The following is a 26,388-nucleotide window of genomic DNA, read 5'->3' as shown; positions in this document are numbered from 1 at the left end:
TGACCGCCATCTCTGGAGAGAAGGAAAGAAGGTATGTACGATCGAGCAACTGACACCTCTGCAAGTACTAAGTTCATGTTGTATAGAAACATAGAAACATAGAAGCAGGTGTAGGCCATTCGGCCCCTCGAGCCAGCACCGCCATTCAATGTGATTATGGCTGATCATCCACAATCAATACCCCATTCCTGCCTTCTCCCCATACCCCCTCGACTCCACTAGCCCCTAGAGCTCTATAGAAACATAGAAATTAGGTGCAGGAGTAGGCCATTCGGCCCTTCGAGCCTGCACCGCCATTCAATATGATCATGGCTGATCATCCAACTCAGTATCCCGTACCTGCCTTCTCTCCATACCCTCCATTTCCGGCGGCTGTCACTCTACTCACAACGTACCTCGGTGACTGCCAATCACCACCCCCCCCCCCCCCCCCCCCCCGGACACTTATTATTATTTATTCAATTCATTTGCTATGTCGCTCTTCCAGGGAGATGCTAAATTGCTAAATGCATTTTGTTGTCTCTGTACTGTACACTGACAATGACAATTAAAATTGAATCTGAATCTGAATCTGATCCCCTTAGCCACAAGGGCCACATCTAACTCCCTCTTAAATATAGCCAATGAACTGGCCTCGACTACCCTCTGTGGCAGAGAGTTCCAGAGATTCACCACTCTCTGTGTGAAAAAAGTTCTTCTCATCTCAGTTTTAAAGGATTTCCCTCTTATCCTTAAGCTGTGACCCCTTGTCCTGGACTTCCCCAACATCTGGAGCAATCTTCCTGCATCTAGCCTGTCCAACCCCATAAGAATTTTGTAAGTTTCTATAAGAAAACTCTATCTAACTCTCTTTTGAATCCCACTTTCCCCTGAGTCTCAGCCTGAAGAAGGGTCTCGACCCTGAAACGTCACCCATGCCTTCTCTCCAGAGATGCTGCCTGCCCCGCTGAGTTACTCCAGCATTTTGTGTCTATCTCCGTTGTAGACCAGCATTTGCAGTTCCTTTCTGCACAACTCTCAATGTATAAACCAGGCGGAGTCTGGCAACACTGCCCGACAATCTCTGTTCCTATTGACGGAGGTCCCCGTCAGTCAACTTAGACTGACACAGAGAGCGAGTGAGAGAGACTTGGTTCCACTTCGCTGCTGGGAGTTTGCTGGCCAAAAATAGCTCCTGGCATTAATTTATTTTGCAGGCAGGCGAGAGTCGGTGCGAAGCAGGGAAGAAGCTAGTGGCGTTTGCCTCCCCCTTCCCTTCACGCGATGTTGATTTGGAGACATATACTGGTCGCCTGCCTGGCGCTGGTCGCTGTCAGAGTGAACGGTGAGACTTTAATGTAATTACTAGTCAGTCATGAGGTTGCTTGTTTCAAGTCTTTTTTTTCTCTGGGTGATTCAATGCGCATTTTTAAGACTCTTGCCAACAAAGGCGTTCCTTGCAAAGACATTGGCAAATCGAGGGCAGAGAGGGGGGTGATTTGGACACAGTAGAATTAGCAGATGGGCACAAGTTCTGGGGTAATATCATGAACTTTCAGACAGGAAGGTAGGAAGGAAGGAAGGAACAGCAGATGCTGGTTTAGACCGAAGATAGACGCAGAAAGCTGGAGTAACTCAGCGGGGACAGGCAGCGTCTCTGGAGAGAAGGAATGGGGTTGAGGCCCTAGTTCTTTAGACGGGTACATGGAGGGATATGCGGGCCAACATGCAGGCAGGTGGGACTAGTGGGGGTGGGATATTTTGGCAAATTGGGCCGAAGGGCCTGCACGATGACTCAACGACTCAGCGGCATCTCTGCAGAACAAGGATAGGTGACGTTTCAGAAATAGACACATAGAAACATAGAAAATAGGTGCAGGAGGAGGCCGTTCGGCCCTTTGAGCCAGCACCGACATTCATTGTGATCATGGCTGATCGTCCCCTATAAATAACCCGTGCCTGCCTTCTCCCCATATCCCTTGTCTCCACTAGCCCCTAGAGCTCTATCTAACTCTCTCTTAAATCCATCCAGTGATTTGGGCTCCATTGCCCTCTGTGGCAGGGAATTCCATAAATCCACAGAGTGCTGGAGTAACTCGGCGGGTCAGGCAGCATCTCTGGGGGTACATGGATAAGTGAGGCTTTTGAGTCAGGACCCTGCTTCAGACTGATAGGAGGGAAGGCGAGGTGGGGGAGAGGGGAGGCAGGACAGGCAGGGGGGGTTTCTTAAAACTTGCAGTGTGTAGGAGCCTTGGACAGGAACAGAAATTGGTGCAATACCTGGTGCAGGTGTAGTGGGATTACTGGTCAATCGAGCTATAAAACCTCAGAACCCCTTCTTGCCCAGGAGCTGCCTGCAAGAAGGAGGAACGAGCTATGTTTAAGTGGTGCTGTGCTCCGTTTTCTGTGCATTGTGCAATTCAATATAGTTTCTGTGCAAAATAAACCATGCTTGGAAATATAGAAACATAGAAATTAGGTGCAGGAGTAGAGGCCATTCGGCCCTTCGAGCCTGCACCGCCATTCAATATGATCATGGCTGATGATCATCCAACTCAGTATCCCGTACCTGCCTTCTCTCCATACCCCCTGATCCCCTTAGCCACAAGGGCCACATCTAACTCCCTCTTAAATATAGCCAATGAACTGGCCTCAACTACCCTCTGTGGCAGAGAGTTCCAGAGATTCACCACTCTCTGTGTGAAAAAAAGTTCTTCTCATCTCGGTTTTAAAGGATTTCCCCCTTATACTTAAGCTGTGACCCCTTGTCCTGGACTTCCCTAACATTGGGAACAATCTTCCTGCATCTAGCCTGTCCAACCCCTTAAGAATTTTGTAAGTTTCTATAAGATCCCCCCTCAATCTCCTAAATTCTAGAGAGTATAAACCAAGTTTATCCCGTCTTTCTTCATAAGACAGTGCTGACATCCCAGGAATCAGTCTGGTGAACCGTCTCTGCACTCTCTCTATGGCAATAATGTCCTTCCTCAGATTTGGAGACCAAAACTGTACGCAATACTCCAGGTGTGGTCTCACCAAGACCCTGTACAAACTGCAGTAGAACCTCCCTGCTCCTATACTCAAATCCTTTTGCAATGAAAGCTAACATACCATTCGCTTTCTTTACTGCCTGCTGCACCTGCATGCCTACCTTCAATGACTGGTGTACCATGACACCCAGGTCTCGCTGCATCTCCCCCTTTCCCAATAGCAGAATAGTTTGTAAAGTTTGCGGTTTTCACTCTGGAGTCCTCCAGTCTGCTACATACAATGCACACCTACACACAGTAGAGTCACACAGCATGGAAACAGGCCCTTCGGCCCAACTTGCCCGTGCAGTCCAAGATACCCCAGCCACACTAGTCCCACCTGCCTGCCTTTGGCCCAATACCCCTCTAAACCTTGTCTAGGAAGACAATAGACAATAGGTGCAGGAGTAGGCCATTCGGCCCTTCGAGCCAGCACCGCCATTCACTGTGATCATGGCTGATCATCCACAATCAGTACCCCGTTCCTGCCTTCAAGGTAACATTGGCAAATTTTGTAGATGACACAAAGCTGGGTGGCAATGTGAACTGTGAGGAGGATGCTATGAGAATGCAGGGTGACTTGGACAGGTTGGGTGAGTGGGCAGATGCATGGCGGATGAGTTTAATGTGGATAAATGTTAGGTAATCCACTTTGGTAGCAAAACAGGAAGGCAGATTACAATCCTGCACCTATTGTCTATGTCTACTGCCTTCTGCCCATATCCCTTGACTCCGCTATCTTTAAGAGCTGCAGATGCTGGTTTCTTACCGAAGATAGACACAAATTGCTGGGGTAACTCAGCGGGTCAGGCAGCATCATTGGAGAAAAAGAAGAGATGATGTTTCGGATCAGCCTGAAGAAGATATTCTGACCCAAAACGTCATCTATTTGTTTTCTCCAGAGATGCTACCTGATCCGCTGAGTTAGAACAGCATTTCTGGTCTATCTTCCCTCTAGATTCAGATTCAGATTCAGATTCAACTTTAATTGTCATTGTCAGTGTACAGTACAGAGACAACGAAATGCAGTTAGCATCTCCCTGGGAGAGCGACATAGAATATGATTTCAATAAATAAATCTGTTTACATGCATACAGTCATAGACTTCTTTTTTCCTGTGGGAGGAGTGTCTGGGGGGGAGGGTGATTGGCAGTTACCGAGGTACGTTGTTGAGTAGAGTGACAGCCGCCGGAAAGAAGCTGTTCCTGGACCTGCTGGTCCGGCAACAGAGAGACCTGTAGCGCCTCCCGGATGGTAGGAGGGGAAACAGTCCATGGTTGGGGTGAGAGTAGTCCTTGGCGATGCTGAGCGCCCTCCGCAGACAACGCTTGCTTTGGACAGACTCAATGGAGGGGAGCGAGGAACCGGTGATGCGTTGGGCAATTTTCACCACCCTCTGCAGTGCTTTCCGGTCGGAGACAGAGCAGTTGCCGTACCATACTGTGATGTTAGGTTTCAACAACTAAGTTACAGAGAAAGGTTGAATAAGTTAGGTCTTTATTCTCTGGAGCGCAGAAGGTTAAGGGGGGACTTGATAGAGGTCTTTAAAATGATGAGAGGGATAGACAGAGTTGATGTGGACAAGCTTTTCCCTTTGAGAATAGGGAAGATTCAAACAAGAGGACATGACTTCAGAATGAAGGGACAGAAGTTTAGGGGTAACATGAGGGGTACTTCTTTACTCAGAGAGTGGTAGCGGTGTGGAATGAGCTTCCAGTAGAAGTGGTGGAGGCAGTTTCGTTGGTATCATTTAAAAATAAATTGGATAGGCATATGGATGAGAAGGGAATGGAGGGTTATGGTATGAGTGCAGGCAGGTGGGACTAAGGGAAAAAAAGTTGTTCGGCACGGACTTGTAGGGCCGAGATGGCCTGTTTCCGTGCTGTAATTGTTATATGGTTATATGGTTACTTGAAGTTAGAGAAGTCAATGTTCATACCACTGGGTTGTAAACTGCCCAAGCGAAATATTTCTCCAATTTGCGCTGGGCCTCACTGTGACAGTGGAGGAGGCCCAGGACAGAAAGGTCAGTGTGGGAATGGGAGGGGAAGTAAAAGTGGGTAGCAACCGGGAGCTTGTGTAGGCCTAGGCGGTCTTAACGCAGATGTTCTGTGAAAAGATGGCTGTTGTGTTGGGTTTATTGAGTGTTTTATATGAACATATGGTTTGTGGAAATTGATTTCAATTGTTCTATTTTACCATCCAGGACAGGACGGTGGTTTCAACCTTGAAGACGCGTTCAGTGATGATGAACCAACTCCAAAAACACGTAAGTAGTCACTCTATTAATATTGGCATGATGGCGCAGCAGTAGAGTTTGCTGCCTTACATATATGAGTGTTAAGGGTTTGGACACGCTAGAGGCAGGAAACATCTTCCCGATGTTGGGGGGTCCAGAACCAGGGCCCACACACAGTTTAAGAATAAGGAGTAGGCCATTTAGAACGGAGACGAGGAAACACTTTTTCCTCACAGAGAGTGGTGAGTCTGTGGAATTCTCTGCCTCAGAGGGCGGTGGAGGCAGGTTCTCTGGATACTTTCAAGAGAGAGCTAGATAGGGCTCTTGAAAATAGCGGAGTCAGGGGATAAGGGGAGAAGGCAGGAACGGGGTACTGATTGGGGATGATCAGCCATGATCACATTGAATGGCGGTGCTGGCTTGAAAGGCCGAATGGCCTACTCCTGCACCTATTGTCTATTGACTTTGGTTTCCTCCCACACTCCAAAGACGTGCAGGTTTGTAGGTTAATCGGCTTGGTGTAATGTAAAAATGATCTCTAGTGCGTGTAGGATAGTGATAGTGTGCGGGGATCGCTGGTCGGCACGGACCTGGTGGGTTGAAGGGCCTGTTTCCGTGCTGTATCTCCAAGCTGAACAAAATTGCAGATGCTTGTTCACACTGAATATAGGCACAAAAAGCTGGAGTAACTCAGCGGGACAGGCAGCATCTCTGGTGAGAAGGAATGGGTGACGTTTCAGGTCGAGACCCTTCTTCACACTGGATCTTCAGTCGCCCATTCCTTCTCTCCAGAGATGCTCCCTGTCCTGCTGAGTTACTCCAGCATTTTGTGTCATATTTACCAACACTTGGTCTGGGGCCTTCAGTGCCGTGCTCCAAGTCCAAATTGGTCTCCAAATCTGAGGAAGGACATTATTGCCATAGGGGGAGTGCAGAGAAGGTTCACCAGACTGATTCCTGGGATGTCAGGACTGTCTTATGAAGAAAGACTGGATAGACTTGGTTTATACTCTCTAGAATTCAGGAGATTGAGAGGGGATCTTATAGAAACTTACAAAATTCTTAAGGGGTTGGACAGGCTAGATGCAGGAAGATTGCTCCCGATGTTGGGGAAGTCCAGGACAAGGGGTCATAGTTTAAGGATAAGGGGGAAATCCGAGATGAGAAAAACTTTTTTCACACAGAGAGTGGTGATATGTGGAATTCTCTGCCACAGAAGGTAGTTGAGGCCAGTTCGTTGGCTATATTTAAGAGGGAGTTGGATGTGGCCCTTGTGGCTAAAGGGATCAGGGGGTATGGATAGAAGGCAGGTACAGGATACTGAGTTGGATGATCAGCCGTGATCACATTGAATGGCGGTGCAGGCTCGAAGGGCCGAATGGCCTACTCCTGCACCTATTTTCTATGTCTACGTTTCTATCTACATGAGGTCCTGCCCTAAGAAGATGGTATCCATCATCAGGGATGAAAGATGAAGAATGGTCTTGACCCGAACCGTCACCTATTCCTTCTCTGCAGAGATGCTGTCTGTACCGCTCAGTTACTCCAGCTTTTTTTTTGTGTCCATCACGGATTCCCCACCAATCGGGACATACTCCTCCTTCCGTTGGGTACAGAAGTTTAGTTTTGAGTCCGCGCTGACCAGCGATCCCTGCACACTAACACTAGGGCCAATTTACACCTACACCAAGCACTAACCTACAATTACCCTGTATGTCTTGGGAGCGTGGGAGAAAACGGAAAGTTTTTTCGGCGAAAACCCACGCAGGTCACGGGGAGAACGTGCAAACTCCGTACAGACAGCACCCGTAGTTGGGATCGAACCCGGGTCTCCGGCGCTGTAAGGCAGCAACTCTACCATGGTACCACTGTGGTTCATAAGTGATAAGAGAGCAGAGTCAGGCCATTTGGTCCATCAGGTCCACACCACCATTCAATCATAGCAAATATATCTTCCCCTCTTAACCGCATACTCCTGCCGTCTCCCCATAGCCCCTGACATGCATACAAACCAAGGATCTACGTATCTGGCTCTGCCTTAAAAATATCCCACACCACCAGGTTTCCGGAGAGGCTACTTCCCTACGATTATCAAGTCCTGAACACAACTACCTTGTAGGGCGAAACGGTGGTGCTGCGGCCCTTAGAGTTGCCGCCATTCTTGATCATGGCGCCACTCAGACCCGTACCTGGTTACCCCCTGATCCCCTGAGCCACAAGGGCCACATCTAACTCCCTCTTAATTATAGCCAATGAACTGGCCTCAACTACCCTCTGGCAGAGAGTTCCAGAGATTCACCACTCTCTGTGTGAAAAAAGTTCTTCTCATCTCGGTTTTAAAGGATTTCCCCTTTATCCTTAAACTGTGACCCCTTGTCCTGGACTTCCCCAACATCGGGAGCAATCTTCCTGCATCTAGCCTGTCCAACCCCTTGTCTGTGCGGAATTTGTACGTTCTCCCCGTGACTTGCGTGGGTTTTCTCCGAGATCTTCGGTTTGATCCCACACTCCAAAGACGTACAGGTTTGCAGGTTAATTGGCTTGGTATAATTGTAAAGTGTCCCTAGTGTGTGTGTGTAGGATAGTGAGGGGATTGATGGTCGGCGTGGACTCGGTGGGCCGAAGGGCCTGTTTCCGTTCTGTATCCCTAATCTAAACTAGACTAAACCATAATTGAGGAGTCATTCTCAAACTGTGACCTCCAGGTTCAGGAACAGCTTGTTCCCAACAGCCATCAAGGTCTTGAACACAACAAACACGAACTAAACTACAAACTATATTGATTACACTGGGAGCTACCCAATATTGTTTTTTTTTTAAGTTTATTGATTTTATGGGGGGGGTTTAATTATAATATCTATGAGTAACCAGAGTCGCCAGGAAGCGAGCGGGCAAGATCATCTCTGACCCCTCTCACCCTGGCCACAAACTCTTTGAATCACTTCCCTCTGGAAGGCGACTCCGGACTGTCAAAGCTGCCACAGCCAGACATAAAAACAGTTTTTATCCACGAGTAGTTGCTCTACTCAACAGCCAAAAATCTGTAGCCTCCCTTTGATCTGGTATTTTGTTGGTTCACATGCTTGATCAATGGTGTTTTATCATTAATGTTTTATTATCATTAATGTTTAGTGTTTTCTGAGTCATTCGTAACTGTCACTGGATGTCATGTTGTTACTTGTGGGCGGAGCACCAAGGCAAATTCCTTGTATGTGAATACTTGGCCAATAAACTTACTTACTTACTTACTTACTTAACACAGTTGTATCTCTGGAGAAATGGAATAGGTGATGTTTCGGATCGAGACCCTTCTTCAGACTGAGAGTCGGGAAAGGGAAACGAGAGATATAGATGGTGATTTAGGGGGAAATAGAACAAATTAATGAAAGATAGGCAAAAATGATAAAAAGGAATCAGGCCATTATTAGCTGTGGGCGAGGTGAAAATGAATTACAGCCAATGAGACACAACAACACGACTGAAACTAGTACGACTTTGAGTGGGGGAGGGATGGAGAGTGAACGGATGCAAGGGTAACTTGTAGTTAGCGAAATCAAGATTCATACCACTGGGTTGTAAACTGGGTTGTTGTGTTTTTTGATGCACATGACAATTAAACACTCTCTTATCTTATCTCTTGTTGTGTTAAAATGATCTCATCTGTCTGTATGTGTCTCATTTCCCTACAATCCTTCTTCCCTATAACCATCAGGCTATTAAACACTGAATTGAATACTTCATTGTCACATGTGGAAAGTCTCACTGAAATGATTTGCTTGCATACACAAGGTATGCAAATAGTCACCCATAAAGGGTGCTTACAAACTACAAATGACCCCTCCGACCCCCCCCCCCCCCCCCAGTTCCAGTTCCCCCTTTGTCCTCCCACCCTCACCTCCCCCCCCCTCATGGCAGTCCCCCCATCCCCCCCACTCCTTTGTCCCTTGTTCTTCCCCCCCCCCCCCCTCCCCCCCTCCCCCCCCCCCCCCCCCTCACGACACGACAATCCCCCCACGCCTTTTCCCTGTTGCTCTTCCCCCTCCCTCACAACAGTCCCCCCACGCTCGCCTCAACTTCCAAATAGACACTGAACTATGTAGACTCGGGGGCATTAATTTTTGTATTTGCGCTATTATAAGGTCATATAGAAACAGAATTAGGCCATTTGGCCCCATCAAGTCTACTCCACTATTCAATCATGGCTGATCTACCTCTCCCTAGGAGGCTGCAAGGTGACTTGGATAGGTTGGGTGAGTGGGCAAATGCATGGCAGATGCAGTACAATGTGGATAAATGTGAGGTTATCCACTTTGGTGGGAAAAACAGGAAAGTAGACTATTATCTGAATGGTGGCCGATTAAGAAAAGGGGAGATGCAACAAGACCTGGGTGTCGTGGTACACCAGTCATTGAAAGTAGGCATGCAGGTGCAGCAGGCAGTGAAGAAAGCTCATGGTATGTTAGCATTCATAGCAAAAGGATTTGAGTATAGGAGCAGGGAGGTTCTACTGCAGTTGTACGGAGTCTTGGTGAGACCACACCTGGAGTATTACGTACAGTTTTGGTCTCCTAATCTGAGGAAATACATTCTTGCCATAGAGGGAGTACAGAGAAGGTTCACCAGACTGATTCCTGGGATGGCAGGACTTTCATATGAAGAAAGACTGGATAGACTCGGCTTGTACTCGCTAGAATTTAGAAGATTAAGGGGGGATCTTATAGAAATTTACAAAATTCTTAAGGGGTTGGACAGGCTAGATGCAGGAAGACTGTTCCCGATGTTGGGGAAGTCCAGAGCAAGGGGTCACAGTTTAAGGATAAGGGGGAAACATTTTAGGACCGAGATGAGAAAAACATTTTTCACACTGGCAGTGGTGAATCTGTGGAATTCTCTGCCACAGAATGTAGTTGAGGCCAGTTCATTGGCTATATTTAAGAGGGAGTTAGATGTGGCCCTTGTGGCTAAAGGGATCAGGGGGTATGGAGAAAAGGCAGGTACAGGATACTGAGTTGGATGATCAGCCATGATCATATTGAATGGCGGTGCAGGCTCGAAGGGCCGAATGGCCTACTCCTGCACCTATTTTCTATGTTTCTATGTTTCTATACTGAGTTGGATGATCAGCCATGATCATATTGAATGGCGGTGCAGGCTCGAAGGGCCGAATGGCCTACTCCTGCACCTATGTTCTATGTTTCCCACCTAGCCCCATTCTCCTGCCTTCTCCCCATAACCCCTGATACTCGTCCTAATCAAGAATCTATCTATCTCCGCCTTCAAAATATCCATTGAATTGGCCTCCACAGCCTTCAGTGGCAAAGAATTCCACAGATTCACCACCCACTGATTGTTTATGTTTCATTTTATGTACTGAAATTTGTTGTTGTTTATTATTGTGTTGTTTACAGAGTACTATGTTTACATATTTGTTGTGCTTCTGCAAGTAAGAACTTTAATGTTCAGTTTCTGGATCTACGGCAATAAAACACTCTTGAGCCTTGAAGTTTACTCAGATACTCCAGAGGTCATAGCTTCAAGGTGAAGGAGAAAAGATTAAATAGGAATCTGAGGGGTAACCTTTTTACACCGAGATGAGAAGAACTTTTTTCACACAGAGAGTGGTGAATCTCTGGAACTCTCTGCAACAGAGGGTAGTTGAGGGTTCATTGGCTATATTTAAGAGGGAGTTAGATGTGGCCCTTGTGGCTAAGGGGATCAGAGGGTATGGAGCCAGGTAGGATAGGTATGATTTGATCGGAATGGCGGTGCAGGCTCGAAGGGCGAACTACTCCTGCCCAATTTCTATGTTTCTAGAACACAAAAGGTGGTGGGTGTTGGAGCGACAGGTATTTGCATGGACTTTAAGAACAGGACAGGTACATAGATAGAACAGGCTTGGAATGATATGGGCCAAATGTAGGCAGGTGGGGCTACTGTAGATGGGACATGTGTACAAGTTTGGCTCAAGGGCTTGTCTCCACGCTGTATCCCTGTGACTCTATACCCATCCCTTGATAAAACAGGCAGCTGTATTTCAAAATATCTTTCATGATCCTGGTATGTCCACAAAGTGAATTTTACAGTCAACTAATTACTTTGAACTACAATTAATGCTATAAAATGGAAATTCGGGTTTTGTGTGGGTGAACAGCGATTCCGCTAGCATTGCAGGCAATGTTTGCTGAAACCGCCTTGCGTCATTGTATGCAAAACCACCAACTTTGAATGATTTCAATTTAGTTTCCGTTGTTTTAATGCATTTGGAGATGTGAGCCATATTGCTGCACTCTCGGCTTCGAGATACGAGTGTGTGTCATCCAGTCATAGAGTGATAACAGGGCCTTCGGCCCAACTTGCCCACACCGGCCAACAATGTCCCAATGTACAGTAGTCCCACCTGCCCGCATTTGGCCCATATCCCTCCAAACCTGTCCTACTCATGTACCTGTCTAACTGTTTCTTAAAAGTTGGGATAGTCCCAGCCGCAAATACCTCCTCTGGCAGCTCGCTCCACACACCCACCACCCTTTGTGCGAATAAGTTACCCCTCAGATTCCTATCTTTTCCCCTTCAACTAACTCTACAGAACGTTTTTCCTTCCATTATTTATTATGTAAAAGAATATGTGTGTTATGATTGTGTTTATAATTTGTTTGGTTGTTTTGTTGTTTGTCTTTTGCACAAAAGTCCGCGAGCATTGCCACTTTCATTTCATTGTGTATGTGACAAATAAACTTAACTGACTTGACTTGACTTCACCTTGAACCTATGTCCTCTGGTTCTCGATTCACCTCCTCTGGGGTAGAGATTCTAAGCATCTACCCCACTCATTCCTCATGATTTTGCACACCTCTATAAGATCAGCTCTCATCCTCCTGCGCTCTTTGCGAATGTATGCGTGCGCGCTCGTGTGTGTGTGTGTGTTCGCACGTCCCCACAAATGATGACTCTTTTTAAAAAAAAAATTGAAACCCTTTCATATAAATGGCACGGTGTCGCAACGGTAGAGTTGCTGCCTTACAGCACCTGTGACCCGGGTTCGAATCCGTGTGCGGGTGCTGTCTGTACGGAGTTTGTACGTTCTCCCCGTGACCTGCGTGGGTTTTCTCTGAGATCTTCGATTTGGCCTCACATTCCAAAGACGTACAGGTTTGTAGGTTCGTGGGCTTGGTATAAATAAGTAAGTAAGTGAGTATCCTTTATTGTCATTCAAATCTTTCGGTCTGAACGAGATTTTGTGTCTTGCAGTCAATTAAAAAAACAATAAACACAAATTTATCATCCACCACAGTGAGTTCACCAGGCACCTCCTCACTGTGATGGAAGGTACAAATGTAAATTATCCCTAGTGTGTGTAGGATAGTGTTCGTGTGCGGGGGTCGCTGGTCGATGTGGATTCAGTGGGCCGAAGGGCCTGTTTTCACGCTGTATCTCTAAACTAAACTAAACTAAACTAAACTAAACTAAACTAAACTAACATCTAAATAAACCATTGGCATTTTCAACCACGCTTTGGTTTCTGCTCAACCTTTGCAGAGGAAAGTCTCTGATTTCTCTACTGACATCTGAAACCACCTTGTACACTTGGGCATCTTTTGATGAGGTCCCAGGTTACATATTGTTTCCATTCAGGTTTCAACAGATGCCTTGGGCTGTCACGTCACCACCCAGAATAGCTTTCATCTCCAACCTACTTCTCATGCACTTCACAGAGCACAAGTAAGATTGTCCCTGAAGAAGGGCCTCGACCCAAAACGTCACCCATTCCATCAACAGAGTTTGAACTTTCTCCGTGTGACCACTTGTGTATATTTTTACCGGGTGCTCTGGTTTCCTCCCACACTCCAAAGACGTACAGGTTTGTAGGTGAATTGGCTTGTAAAAATCGTAAGTAGTCCCGAGAGCGTAGGATAATGTTAGTGTACGGGGTTAACATAGACAATAGGTGCAGGAGTGGGCCATTCGGCCCTTCGAGCCTGAACCGACATTCAATATGATCATGGCTGATCATCCAACTCAGTATCCCATCCCTGCCTTCTCTCCATACCCCCCGACCCCTTTAACCACAAGGGCCACATCTAACTCCCTCTTAAATATAGCCAATGAACTGGCCTCAACTACCTTCTGTGGCAGAGAATTCCACAGATTCACCACTCTCTGTGTGAAAAATGTTTTTCTCATCTCGGTCCTAAAATATTTCCCCCTTATCCTTAAACTGTGACCCCTTATTCTGGACTTCCTCAACATCGGGAATAATCTTCCTGCATCTAGCCTGTCCAATCCCTTAAGAATTTTGTAAGTTTCTATAAGATCCTCCCTCAATCTTCTAAACTCTAGTGAGCCTCGGTGGGATGAAGGGCATGTTTTTGTTCTGTATCTCTAAAGTCTAAAGATAATTGTTGGTACTATTTTGAGATTGGTCATGTGTAGCTGGAACTGATCCATGCTAAGATCACAAACAAAATTGGCAGACATTACAATCCTACACCAAAAATGGAGACTTTACGTTTGTCTCTTAGCAACTAAATGTTGTGCCAGAAAGTTTCATGGAACTAAGTGGAGTAACTATAAACATTTCTTTTCCAGAGGCTGACGAGTTTGATCTTAGTGACGCTTTTGATGATGATTCCAATCTGCCAACAGGTGTGTATTATTCCTTGTTTAAGAAGGAATTGCAGATGCTGGAAAATTGAAGGTAGACAAAAATGCTGATGAAACTCAGCGTGTGAGGCAGCATCTATGGAGTGAAGGAAATAGGCAACATTTCGGGTTGAAACCCTTCAGACTATATTATTCCTTCTTAAGTTCAAAAGTCCAAGGAGAAGAATTGGGCCATTCGGCCCATCAAGTCTACTCCGCCATTCAATCATAGCTGATCTATCGTTCCCTCTCAACCCCATTCTCCTGCCTTCTCCCCATAGCCCCTGACACCCTTGCTGATCAAGAATCTGTCATTCTCTGCCTTAAAAAGATCCACTGACTTGGCCCTCCACAGCCGTCTGTGGCAATGAATTCCACAGATTCACCGCCCACTGACGAAACAAATTCCTCCTCATGATAATTCAGGTATTTATATCCCTTAGTCCGTTCAGTGAAATCACCGACTAGAATACTTTAAATCATCCTTTATTTCACCATGGTGACCAGGTTTCTCTGTACCCCCCTGGGAAGCTCTCCCAGTGGATCACGGAGAAACACACATGCTCAAACAAAGGAATTAGCATACGGTTAATATGGTTGATACAGTGGGAGGTAACTTACAAAGGGTGGTGATTGTAGACCAGTAACTACAGTATAACATGGTTTATATAGATGTGGACAATCTTTGTATCCAATTACAATCATACACAGCATAATACATCTTAGCCAATTACAATAACATTAAACATCACATGTTTTCCAGGAAAAATTAATGTCACAGCTGGGATAATTAAACATAACTAAATGATGGCAACATAAAGAAATTAAAACTTAACTCCGAATACTTAAACCGTAGTCCTAATGTATGTAGTCCTAATTCTACATATTCCCATTCCTCCCTTTTATCATTCCATGATAACCCCCCATGTTCCCACCTATTTCTATCCTTCCCAGTCATTCAAAATCTTCCTGCACCTTATCAACATATTCAGTCTTTGCTTCATCATATACTTCATCCCATCTCACCAATAATATTCTCGGAGCACCCAGGTCTCATTTTCTCCCCCAATACACACATTTTACAACAGCTAATTGACAGAAGGATGGAGGGTTGGGTGTTTATGCGTGCTATTTTCGTGATATTTATTTAGTTGTTTATCTTTTAATATTTTACCTTGTATGTATCGTTAGCTTTTAGAAATGTTTGAATGGTGCACTGACTGGCTGACATTTTTAAATTTTGTTGTACATGGTTCATGTTACAATGACAATAAAGAAACTATTCTAAAGGGGCTGTCCCACTAGTGTACGGTAAGTCCTTTAGAGAGCGCGGGGGGGGGGGGGGGGGGGGGGAGGAGAGAAGGGGAGAGAAGGGGAGAAAGGGGAGATGAATGGGAGAGAAGGGGGTGGGGAAGGAGTGGAGACACTTTTAAGAAGTCAGACAACGTTTAATAAAGTTTAGCGGGCATTTTAACTACCGGTCGGTTTTCCTAGGTCCTGAAAACACCAATGAGCCAATTATAATGCCCGGTCAGCGAAAGAGATTGCCTAGGGCAGCCCTCGACTGCCTGTAACTACATAGCGACCCCACTCCACTGCACTACGAGTTAAAAAGAACCAGGCTGACAAATTTTTACTCGCGGAAATGTTTTCAACATGCTGAAAAGTTTTCCGCGACCTAGCTGAGGCCACGAGTATTCGGGAACTTCCCTCGAGCATGAAGGAGAGTTCCAGTGAACTCATAAGTTCCCCTAGAACCACGTGTCGACCAGGCTGCGGGTTTGAGTCGAGGGCAAACTCTTCTAAACTCGCAGATTAGGTCACTGCAGTGGGACAGCCCCTTTATCCTACAAAAATACAAAATAATCGCAATAACTCGGTACATAGCCATGTTGATTAGCCAGTCTGACCAGCTTCCGAAGCCCCAATCACCCCAGTCACTTGCTTCCTTCATGTTATACAACTGTTCTCTTATTAGCACCGCCATTCAATGTTATCATAGCTGGTCATCCACAATCAGTACCCAGTTCCTGCTTCTAGTGTGTCCAAACCCTTAACAATCCTATACGTTTCAATAAGATATCCTCTCATCCTTCCAAATTCCATTGTATACAAGTCCAGCTCTCCAAAACGGCACACAATACTCCGGGTGTGGTCACATTAGGGCCCTGTAAAACTGCAGAAGGAGCTAATTGCTCCTATACTATAATCCTCTCACAATTAAGGCCAACATGCCACGGGCTTTCTTCACTGCCTGCTATACCTGCATGCTTACTTTCAGTGACTGATGTACAATCACACCCCGATCTCGTTGTACTTCCCCTTTTCCTAATCTGACACCATTCAGATAATAATCTGCCTTCCTGTTCTTGCCACCTCACATTTGAATAACCTCACATTTATCCATATTATACTGTATCTGCCATGCATCTGCCCATTCACCCAACCTATCCAATTCCCCCTGCATTCTCCTCACAGTTATCACTGCCACCCAGTTTTGTGTCATCTGCAAATCTGCTAATGTTACTTGTAATCCCTTCATCTAAATCGGCACAGGGACTTTTACTCCCTCCTTTTGACATGCATAATCAAATTTACTAGGAGCATGGTAACATGGCAATACTCCATCCTTGCAATCACCATCACATTGCTGTGCATCTCCTTCACATAGGCGATAGATTACATCGGCATACTGTGTTTTCACTGCCCCGATGGCTATCAATGTCCCAAGATAGGCGGACAACAACGGAATGTCCATCATGGTTTATCCTAGAAAGGGATTTCTTAAAAGAAAGAAAAGGTTAGCGTTTTATGTCTTAGGCACCATACTGACAATGTTACAGTGACGAAAATGAACCCACGCATCCCTCCCCTCCACCTTAGCAGCGGTAGTGGTTGTTAGAAGGATCTGGTAATGCCCTTCCTACCGAATGTCCAGTCTCTTCCTCATCCAATTCTTGATCATTACGTAAGTACCTGGTTCAATTTTAGACGGAGTGGTTAGAGTGTACATCTTTCAATGCCCTGGTTAACATAGAAACATAGAAAATAGGTGCAGGAGTAGGCCATTCGGCCCTTCGAGCCTGCACCGCCATTCAATATGATCATGGCTGATCCAACTCAGTATCCCATACCTGCCTTCTCTCCATACCCCCTAATCCCTTTAGCCACAAGGGCCACATCTAACTCTTTAACTCTTAAATATAGCCAATGAACTGGCCTCAACTACCTTCTGTGGCAGAGAATTCCACAGATTCACCACTCTCTGTGTAAAAAATAATTTTCTCATCTCAGTCCTAAAAGATTTCCCTCTTATCCTTAAACTGTGAACCCTTGTTCTGGACTTCCCCTACATCGGGAATAATCTTCCTGCATCTAGCCTGTCCAACCCCTTAATAATTTTGTAAGTTTCTATAAGATACCCCCTCAATCGTCTAAATTCTAGTGTGTACAAGCCGAGTCTATCCAGTCTTTCTTCATATGAAAGTCCTGCCATCCCAGGAATAAGTCTGGTGAACCTTCTCTGTACTCCCTCTATGGCAAGAATGTCTTTCCTCAGATTAGGAGACCAAAACTGTGCGCAATACTCCAGGTGTGGTCTCACCAAGACCCTGTACAACTGCAGTAGAACCTCCCTGCTCTTATACTCAAATCATTTTGCTATGAATGCTAACATACCATTCGCTTTCTTCACTGCCTGCTGCACCTGCATGCCTACTTTCAATAACTGGTGTACCATGACACCCAGGTCTCGTTGCATCTCCCCTTTTCCTAATCGGCCACCATTTAGATAATAGTCTACTTTCCTGTTTTTGCCAACAAAGTGGATAACCTCACATTTATCCACATTATACTGCATCTGCCATGCATTTACCCACTCACCCAGCCTATCCAAGTCACCTTGCGGCCTCCTAGCATCCTCCTCACAGCTAACACTGCCCCCCAGCTTAGTGTCATCTGCAAACTTGGAGATGTTGCATTCAATTCCCTCATCCAGATCATTATATATTGTAAATAGCTGGGGTCCCAGCACTGAGCCTTGCGGTACCCCACTAGTCACTGCCTGCCATTTTGAAAAGGACCCGTTTACTCCTACTCTGCTTCCTGTCTGCCAGCCAGTTCTCTATCCGCATCAATACCGTGCTTTAAGTTTGCATACTAATCTCTCATGTGGGACCTTGTTGAAAGTCTTCTGAACGTCCAGATATAACACATCCACTGGCTGACTTTGTCCAATGAATTTACCACTTTCCAAATGTGCTGCTATCCCATCTTTAATAACTAACTCCAGAATTTTCCCCACCACCGATGTTATACTAACTGGTCTGTAATTCCCCGTATTCTCTCTCCCTCCCTTTTTAAAAAGTGGGGTTACATTAGCAATCCTCAGGAACTACTACAGAATCTAAAGAGGTTTGATAAATTATCACTAATGCATCCACTATTTCTGCGGCTACTTCCTTAAGTACTCTGGGATGCAACTTATCTGGCCCTGGGGATTTATTGGCCTTTAATCATTTAATTTACCTAACACCACTTCCCGGCTAACCTGGATTTCACTCAGTTCCTCCATCTCATTTAACCCCCGGTCCCTTGCTATTTCTGGCAGATTATTTATGTCTTCCTTAGTGAAGACAGAACCAAAGTAGTTATACAATTGGTCTGCCATGTCCTTGTTCCCCTTGATCAATTTACCTGTTTCTGACTGCAAGGGACCTACATTTGTTTTAACTAATCTTTTCCTCTTCACATATCTATAAAAACTTTTGCAGTCAGTTTTTCTGTTCCCTGCCTGTTTTCTTTCATAATCTATTTTCCCTTTCCTAATTAAGCCCTTTGTCCTCTGCTGGACTCTGAATTGCCCCTAGTCCTCTGGTAGGCTGCTTTTACTGGCTAATTTGTATGCTTCATCTTTTGTTTTGATACTATCCCTGATTTCCCTTGTTATCCACGGATGCACTACTTTCCCTGATTTATTATTTTGCCAAACTGGGATGAACAATTGTTGTAGTTCATCCATGCAGCCTTTAAATGCCTTCCATTGCATATCCACTGTAAACCCTTTAAGAATCAATTGCCAATCTATCTTGGCCAATTCATGTCTCATACACTCAAAGTTACCTTTCTTTAAGTTCAGGACCCTTGTTTCTGAATTAACAATGTCACTCTCCATCCTAATGAAGAACTCAACCATATTATGGTCACTCTTGCCCAAGGGGCCATGCACAACAAGACTACTAACTAACCCTTCCTCATTACTCAATACCCAGTCTAAAATAGCCTGCTATCTCGTTGGTTCCTCTACATGTTGGTTTAGAAAACTATCCCGCATACATTCCAAGAAATCCTCTTCCTCAGCACCATTGCCAATTTGATTCACCCAATCTATATGTAGATTGAAGTCACCCATTATAACTGTTTTGCCTTGGTTGCACGCATTTCTAATTTCCTGTTTGATACCATCTCCAACTTCACTACTACTGTTAGGTGGCCTGTACACAACCCACTAGCGTTTTCTGCCCCTTAGTGTTCCGCAGCTCTACCCATACCGATTCCACATCCTCCAAACTAATGTCCTTCCTTTCCATTGTGTTAATCTCCTCTCTAACCAGCAACGCTACCCCACCTCCTTTTCCTTTCTCTCTATCCCTCCTGAATATTGAATATCCCGGGATGTTCAGCTCCCAGCCTTGGTCAACCTGGAGCCATGTCTCCGTGATCCCAACTATATAATAATCATTAATGGCTATCTGCACGTTCAATTCATCCACCTTATTACGAATGCTCCTTGCATTGAGACACAAAGCCTTCAGGCTTGTTTTTACAACACTCTTACCCCTTATACAATTATGTTGAAAAGTGGCCCTTTTTGATTTTTGCCCTGGATTTGTCTGCCTGCCACGTTTACTTTTCACCTTGCTACCTATTGCTTCTACCCTCATTTTACACCCCCCTGCCTCTCTGCTCTTGTACCCATCCCCCTGCCATATTAGTTTAAATCCTCCCCAACAGCACTAGCAAACACTAGCAAAGATATTTGTTCCATTCCAGCCCAGGTGCAGACCGTCCTGTTTGTACTGGTCCCACCTCCCCCAGAACTGATTCCAATGCCCTAGAAATTTGAATCCCTCCCCCTTGCACCATTTTTCAAGCCACGTATTCATCTGCAATATCCTCCTATTTCTACTCTGACTAGCCCGTGGCACTGGTAGTAATCCAGAGATTATTACCTTTGAGGCCCTACTTTTAAGTTTATCTCCTAGCTCCCTAAATTCCCCTTGTAGGACCTCATCCCTTTTTTTTTACCTATATCGTTGGTGCCAATATGCATCACGACAACTGGCTGTTCACCCTCCCCCTCCAGAATGTTCTGCAGCCATTCAGTGACATCCCTGACCCTTGCACCAGGGAGGCAACATACCATCCTGGAGTCTCGTTTGCGGCCGCAGAAACGCCTATCTATTCCCCTGACAATTGAATCCCCTATTACTATTGCCCTTCCACTCTTTTTCCCCCCCTCCTGTGCCGCAGAGCCACCCATGGTGCCATGAACTTGGCTGCTGCTGCATTCCCCTGATGAACCATCTCCCTCAACAGTATCCAAAATGGTATACCTGTTTAGGAGGGAGATGACCGCAGGGGACTCCTGCACTACCTGCCTACTGCTTTGCTGACTATTGGCCACCCGTTCCCTTTCTGTCCTCTTACCTTTTACCTGCGGTGTGACCAACTCACTGTACGTGTTATCCACGACTTTCTCAGCATCGTGGATGCTCCAGTATGAATCCAACCACAGTTCCAATTGTTCAATGCGGTCTGCCAGGAGCTGCAGCTGGACACACTTCCTGCAAACATAGTCACCATAAAATATAGTTAGTCATTTCCATTGTCATGTGATGAAAGTGAACAGCCTTTGTTGTATTCTGGTTCCATGGGGTTCTGAGTGAACGGCCATCTACCACCTCTGCTGGACTCAACCTTGCCTTCCCTGCTGGGGTGATACACATCTGGAATAGCTACACAGGGAGTAGTTTCAGCCAATTGGTCCCTGTTTTTAATCTGTAATTTGGCAAGTTTATTTTTCAATGTTTGATTGGCTCATTGATTCTCAAGTCCTTCCCTAAGATGCAGGCTCTTATCAGGGCAAACAGTTCTGCTTGTTTGCCTCGATAAGATCTTCCTTTGCCTTGGTGGAGGATGGTGTTTCAATGGCTGCCACCTCCACATCATTGCCATCCTTATCTATAATTACGTATCCTGAAAGTCTTTCACCTAGAGATCTAATTAATGCACTCCCATCTACATACAGTGTTGAGTCGGGGTTTGCCATGGGAATATCTGTCAAATCTTCCCGAACAGAGATATCTTACAAACATACAGTCGTGCCCTGACTCGGCCTGATCCTCCGGTGGTTTAGTTAGAAAGGATACCAGATTGATGGTGGCACAATACTTAACATAGAAACATAGAAATTAGGTGCAGGAGTAGGCCATTCGGCCCTTCGAGCCTGCACCGCCATTCAATATGATAATGGCTGATCATCCAACTCAGTATCCCGTACCTGCCTTCTCTCCATACCCCCTAATCCCCTTGGCCACAAGGGCCACATCTAACTCCCTCTTAAATATAGCCAATGAACTGGCCTCAACTACCCTCTGTGGCAGAGAGTTCCAGAGATTCACCACACTCTGTGTGAAAAAATCTCGTTTTTAAAGGATTTCCCCCTTATCCTTAAGCTGTGACCCCTTGTCCTGGACTTCCCCAACATCGGGAACAATCGTTCCTGCATCTAGCCTGTCCAAACCCTTAAGAATTTTGTAAGTTTCTATAAGATCCCCTCTCAATCTTCTACATTCTAGAGAGTATAAACCAAGTCTATCCCTGTCTTTCTTCAGCGGGTACTGTCATATAGAGGGCAGTGTTAACGTTTCTGGGAAGATACTTGGATGGGGTTAATCTGGACGCATTACTACCTGTGTAGAGACTTGTGCCCACACCTGTGGGTCCACATACTCTGTTGCCTCACTCCCCAGATGATGGCGTGGCTGCATAGTAACCATCCTTGGTGAATGATAACATTGAACGGTACAATTATGAGACCGTTCTTGTTCCTGGCTTGTGTTTGGATTCGCCAGATAAATCGCTTGCTTAACCATAGCTCCTAAACTAGAGGTTGTACATAGAATGGATTACGGTATTACATAGTTGGCACCTAAAATTAGGTTCCACTGTACTGTTTTGTACTGTATTAACTTCTAATAAAATAAACAAAACAAAAAAAAAACCATAGCTCTTAAATCCGTTGCATGAGATGGGAAGCTCACTTTCTTTGTTATATGTGGGGCAACCCCATACTCCTGCTTCCACAATTCCAAAGACACCTCAGCATACTTTGCTGTTCCCTATAGTCCGGTTACTAATGCCAAAAGGTTTACATCCCATCTAGTTCCTTCACGGGATTTAAAATATGTTTCTCGCTCTTTATTCCCGCCACTCCGGTCATAGGCTAAGGTGATATGGTGCAGGGGCTCATCTTCCAGTGTTAGGGACCACCGTTGTGGTGTTACTGACGAGTAACACTGTCTCTTTATTGTCCATGGGGGTCACAGTTATTCCAGTTTCTCCACATATAATGTGGATAGATGTGAGGTTGTCCACTTTGGTGGCAAGAACAGGAAAGTAGACTATTATCTGAATGGTGGCCAATTAGGAAAAGGGGAGATGCAACGAGACCTGTGTGTCATGGTACACCAGTCATTGAAAGTAGGCATGCAGGTGCAGCAGGCAGTGAAGAAAGCTAATGGTCTGTTAGCATTCATAGCAAAAGGATTTGAGTATAGGAGCAGGGAGGTTCTACTGCAGTTTTACAGGGCCTTGGTGAGACCACACTTGGAGTATTGCGTACAGTTTTGGTCTCCTTATCTGAGGAAAGACATTCTTGACATAAAGGGAGTACAGAGAAGGTCCGTCAGACTGATTCCTGGGATGGCAGGACTTTCATATGAAGAAAGACTGGATAGACTTGGCTTGTACTCGCTAGAATTTAGAAGATTGAGGGGGGATCTTATAGAAACCTACAAAATTCTTAAGGGGTTGGACAGGCTAGATGCAAGAAGATTGTTTGCGATGTTGGGGAAGTCCAGAACAAGGGGTCACAGTTTAAGGATAAGAGGCAAGTCTTTTAGGATCAAGATCTGTCTCTGCCACAGAAGGCAGTTCATTGGCTATTTTTTTTTCACAGAGTTGTGGAATTTTCTGCCACAGAAGGTAGTTGAGGCCAGTTCATTGACTATATTTAAGAGGGAGTTAGATGTGGCCCTTGTGGCTAAAGGGATCAGGGGGTATGGAGAGAAGGCAGGTACAGGATACTGAGTTGGATGATCAGCCATGATCATATTGAATGGCGGTGCAGGCTCGAAGGGCCGAATGGCCTACTCCCGCATCTATTTTCTATGTTTCTATACAATCTTTAACTGAAATATACATAACAAATCTCAGCCTAGATAACAGTCTATGCCTGGGGTGATCACAAACTGATGCTGCACCATCTCATTCCGGTATGTTACTCCGACTGACATAGAGATGGGGTATTGATAGATAAATCCAGATAATCTCCCAGTCTTGTCGGGTTTGGGGAGGTTGTGAATGTTTTTCCGCAACTTGTAATCCCAGAACAGGTTCCTTGCCAGTGCGACACCCGTTCACCACTGTCGGCTAGTCAGCATTAAGGAAATGGATCAGCCCGGGAGAAGTCTGTGTGCTTCCCTTGGCCTTGACCTCTTTGCCAACCTCCCCTTTGTTCTTGCTGATAACCCCCTCCCGCTTGTCTCCGCCATGGGCGCTCCTTACACCAATGGCCTCGCTGGATACAATTAAAGTATCATTTAACTGCACAGGCCATTTTGGCTCTTGAGAATTGTCAGTCCAGTCCGTATTGTTAGTTTTACTGCCTCTGTGACAGTAGCTGGGAGACTGGGGTGGGCGAGATCCTGGAAGTACTAGGATAGCACAGAGCTGGGATGAATTCTGGCTGTCTCAAATACCCCCGACTGACTGATGTATATCTCTGAAAATCCCATTGAATATTCTTCTGCCCCCTCTCCTTTGTTTAGTATCCAGAATTATGGAGATATCAGTACGTTTTTGCACAGTTGTGGTAAGAGCAGTAAGGATTGCTTCCTCTCTGCCTTCATTCTGAGCGTGTTAATGAACCAGCGTGTCATGGGTTTGAAACCCCTAGTTAGCTCGGATTCTTGCGTGTTCTACTGGGGCTAGAACTTGTGGTATGTGTTACCTCTTTTTAGTCTTACTCCCAGGACTCGTTGCATCTCCCCTTTTCCTAACCTGACGCCATTCAGATAATAATCTGCCTTCCTGCTCTTGCCACCAAAGTGAATAACCTCACATTTATCTACATCATACTGTATCTGCTGTGCATCTGCTCATTCACCCAACCTATCCAATTCCCCCTGCATTCTCATTGCATCCTCATCACAGTTATCACTGCCGCCCAGCCTTTGTGTCATCTGGAAATCTGCTAATGTTACTTGTAATTTCTTCATCTAAATAGGCACAGGGACTTTTACTCCCTCCTTTGACATGCATCATCAAATTTACAAGGATTGGATTTAATTTTATTGTCATTGTACTTTTCAGTGCAAAGAAATGGTTTAGCCTGCAGTCATAAAATAGAATAAATAACAAAACAAACACTCAACACAGTTTAAAGTCCCAAAGACCTTGTCTCTTCCCTCCTTGCTCTCCCTCTGCGTTGAGGCGATCCAGGCCTCCGATGTTGTGACCCCGCCGGGTGATGGCGAGCAAGTCCCGCGGCTGAATCCGTGCTCCGCGAACGGGCCGGTTCAAACTCCGCGGCCCGGGGGTGGTCGAAGATGCCGAAGCTGCCGCCCTCCAGTCCAGCGGACGAAGCTGTTGTTGCGGGAGCTCCGGAAAAACAGGTCACCAACCTGTGACCTGCGAGCTCCCGACGATGTCGTCCACTGGGCCCGCGGCCGAGCCTCCGAGGCTCCAAAGTCGGGTCGCCCCAGCCACAGCCCCGAAGTCGGCCAGCCTCGTGTTGGTAAATCCTGGCTACTGCCTCCGGAGCCTCGAGGTCGGTCCCAGTTGGAGGCCGCCTGCTCCGCGATTAGGCCTCAGCAGACGGACACGGAGACAGGGGATATGACACGAAAGTTCGCATCCCCTCCCCCGAAGGAAGAGTCAAAAAACATGTTACACCCACCCCCACCCCCCACACATACACAACTAAATAAACCAAAATAAACTGTAACAATGGGACAAAAGAAAACAAAAAAAGAAAAGACAAAAAGACTGCAGGCGAGCCGCAGCTGCAAGGCAGCACGGCCACTTCCGGTTCCAAGGAGCATGGTAACATGGCAATACTCCAATTAATGAACCAGCACGTCATGGGTTTGGAACCCCTCGTTAGCTAGGAATCTTGCGTGTTCTGCTGGGGTTAGAACTTGTGGCTTCAAAACACAGTCTTTTGATGAATAAATGCTTTATTATTGATGGAAAACAGTGAGATACATCCAAATTTCTTCCGACTCGTTACTGCAATCTTCATCGAACTCCAGCTTTTTACTTTAGACATTAGAAAACTCCTCGTGTCTCCGTAACACTGGAATGATCTCCTTTAGATCTCGCATGTGGCCTGCATGGTCGAAGGGTTAACCTTCTTCCTGCAGTCTCCAAACTACACTAACAATTATACTTCTGCGCAAGCATCTAAGCTCCAAACACGCCCAGAAACACGTCATAAATCCCACCCACAATATAACGGGCAGTCTAAAATTTAAAGGTACATGCCATCATCAATGGCATGCAAAACAGGCCAAATGGCCACCGCAGGGGGCTCCACGAATGGTGACGGTTGCCACAGCTCGTGAGCGTTAGTACAGATTCTACTCTCCCATTCATCCAAATCAATCCTCGTAGCCTCTCTCTACCAAACGAAAAACCAAAGCTGCTGCTCGAGTCCTCTTTAAGCCTAAGAAAGTGGATCACATCACTCCAGTTTTGAGGTCTTCACACTGGCTTTCAGTCTGTCAAAGAATTGATTTCAAAATGTGACTGTTGGTTTATAAAGCACTGAATGGTCTAGGGCCAAATACATTTCTGACCTTCTGCTGAATTATGAACCATCCAGACCTCTGAGGTCGTCTGGGCCAGGTGCTACCAGTCAGAACTAAACGTGGAGAGACAGCGTTTATTTTTTCACCACATATATAAAACAACTTCCATAAACATGTAGGTCCAATCAAATTAACAACGCAGACTACCAAAGGCATTAAATAATGTCCCAAGAGCGGCCTCTGCAGTTTGTCTGTTTTAAAAAAAATTGTTGTTCTGTTGAGTTTGGTTGTAGTTTATACTAGACTAAGTGGGACCCGTTGGGTCCCAGTATCACACGGGAGGGCTGGTCCCCCAACGCAATATTCCACCTCTCCACCAATTCCAATATTGCTGGCCAGTTGGGGG

The 26,388-nt window shown here is 45.8% G+C and overlaps 1 protein-coding gene across 3 annotated transcripts in view; it reads left to right on the top strand.

Annotated features, from left to right (window-relative positions):
* The first annotated feature begins 1,093 nt into the window (after positions 1-1,093).
* LOC129716154 (CD99 antigen-like protein 2) overlaps positions 1,094-26,388 on the top strand; it is a 48,479-nt gene continuing 23,184 nt past the window's right edge. Inside the window, exons 1-3 of one of the 3 annotated variants that reach the window (XM_055666030.1) lie at positions 1,094-1,324; positions 5,215-5,277; positions 13,834-13,890. In XM_055666030.1, coding sequence (XP_055522005.1) covers positions 1,264-1,324; positions 5,215-5,277; positions 13,834-13,890 — 181 coding nt within the window. In that variant the 5' untranslated portion in view covers positions 1,094-1,263. Of the gene's footprint in view, positions 1,325-5,214; positions 5,278-13,833; positions 13,893-26,388 lie in introns of all 3 variants that reach the window. The other 2 variants (XM_055666031.1, XM_055666032.1) reach the window with 2 other exon arrangements.

This window comes from Leucoraja erinacea, unplaced genomic scaffold, assembly GCF_028641065.1.
Source record: "Leucoraja erinacea ecotype New England unplaced genomic scaffold, Leri_hhj_1 Leri_175S, whole genome shotgun sequence".
NCBI classification, from domain to species: Eukaryota; Metazoa; Chordata; class Chondrichthyes; order Rajiformes; family Rajidae; genus Leucoraja; species Leucoraja erinaceus.
Note: the sequence above shows the minus strand (reverse complement) of the source record. Positions and strands in the feature narration are given on the sequence as shown.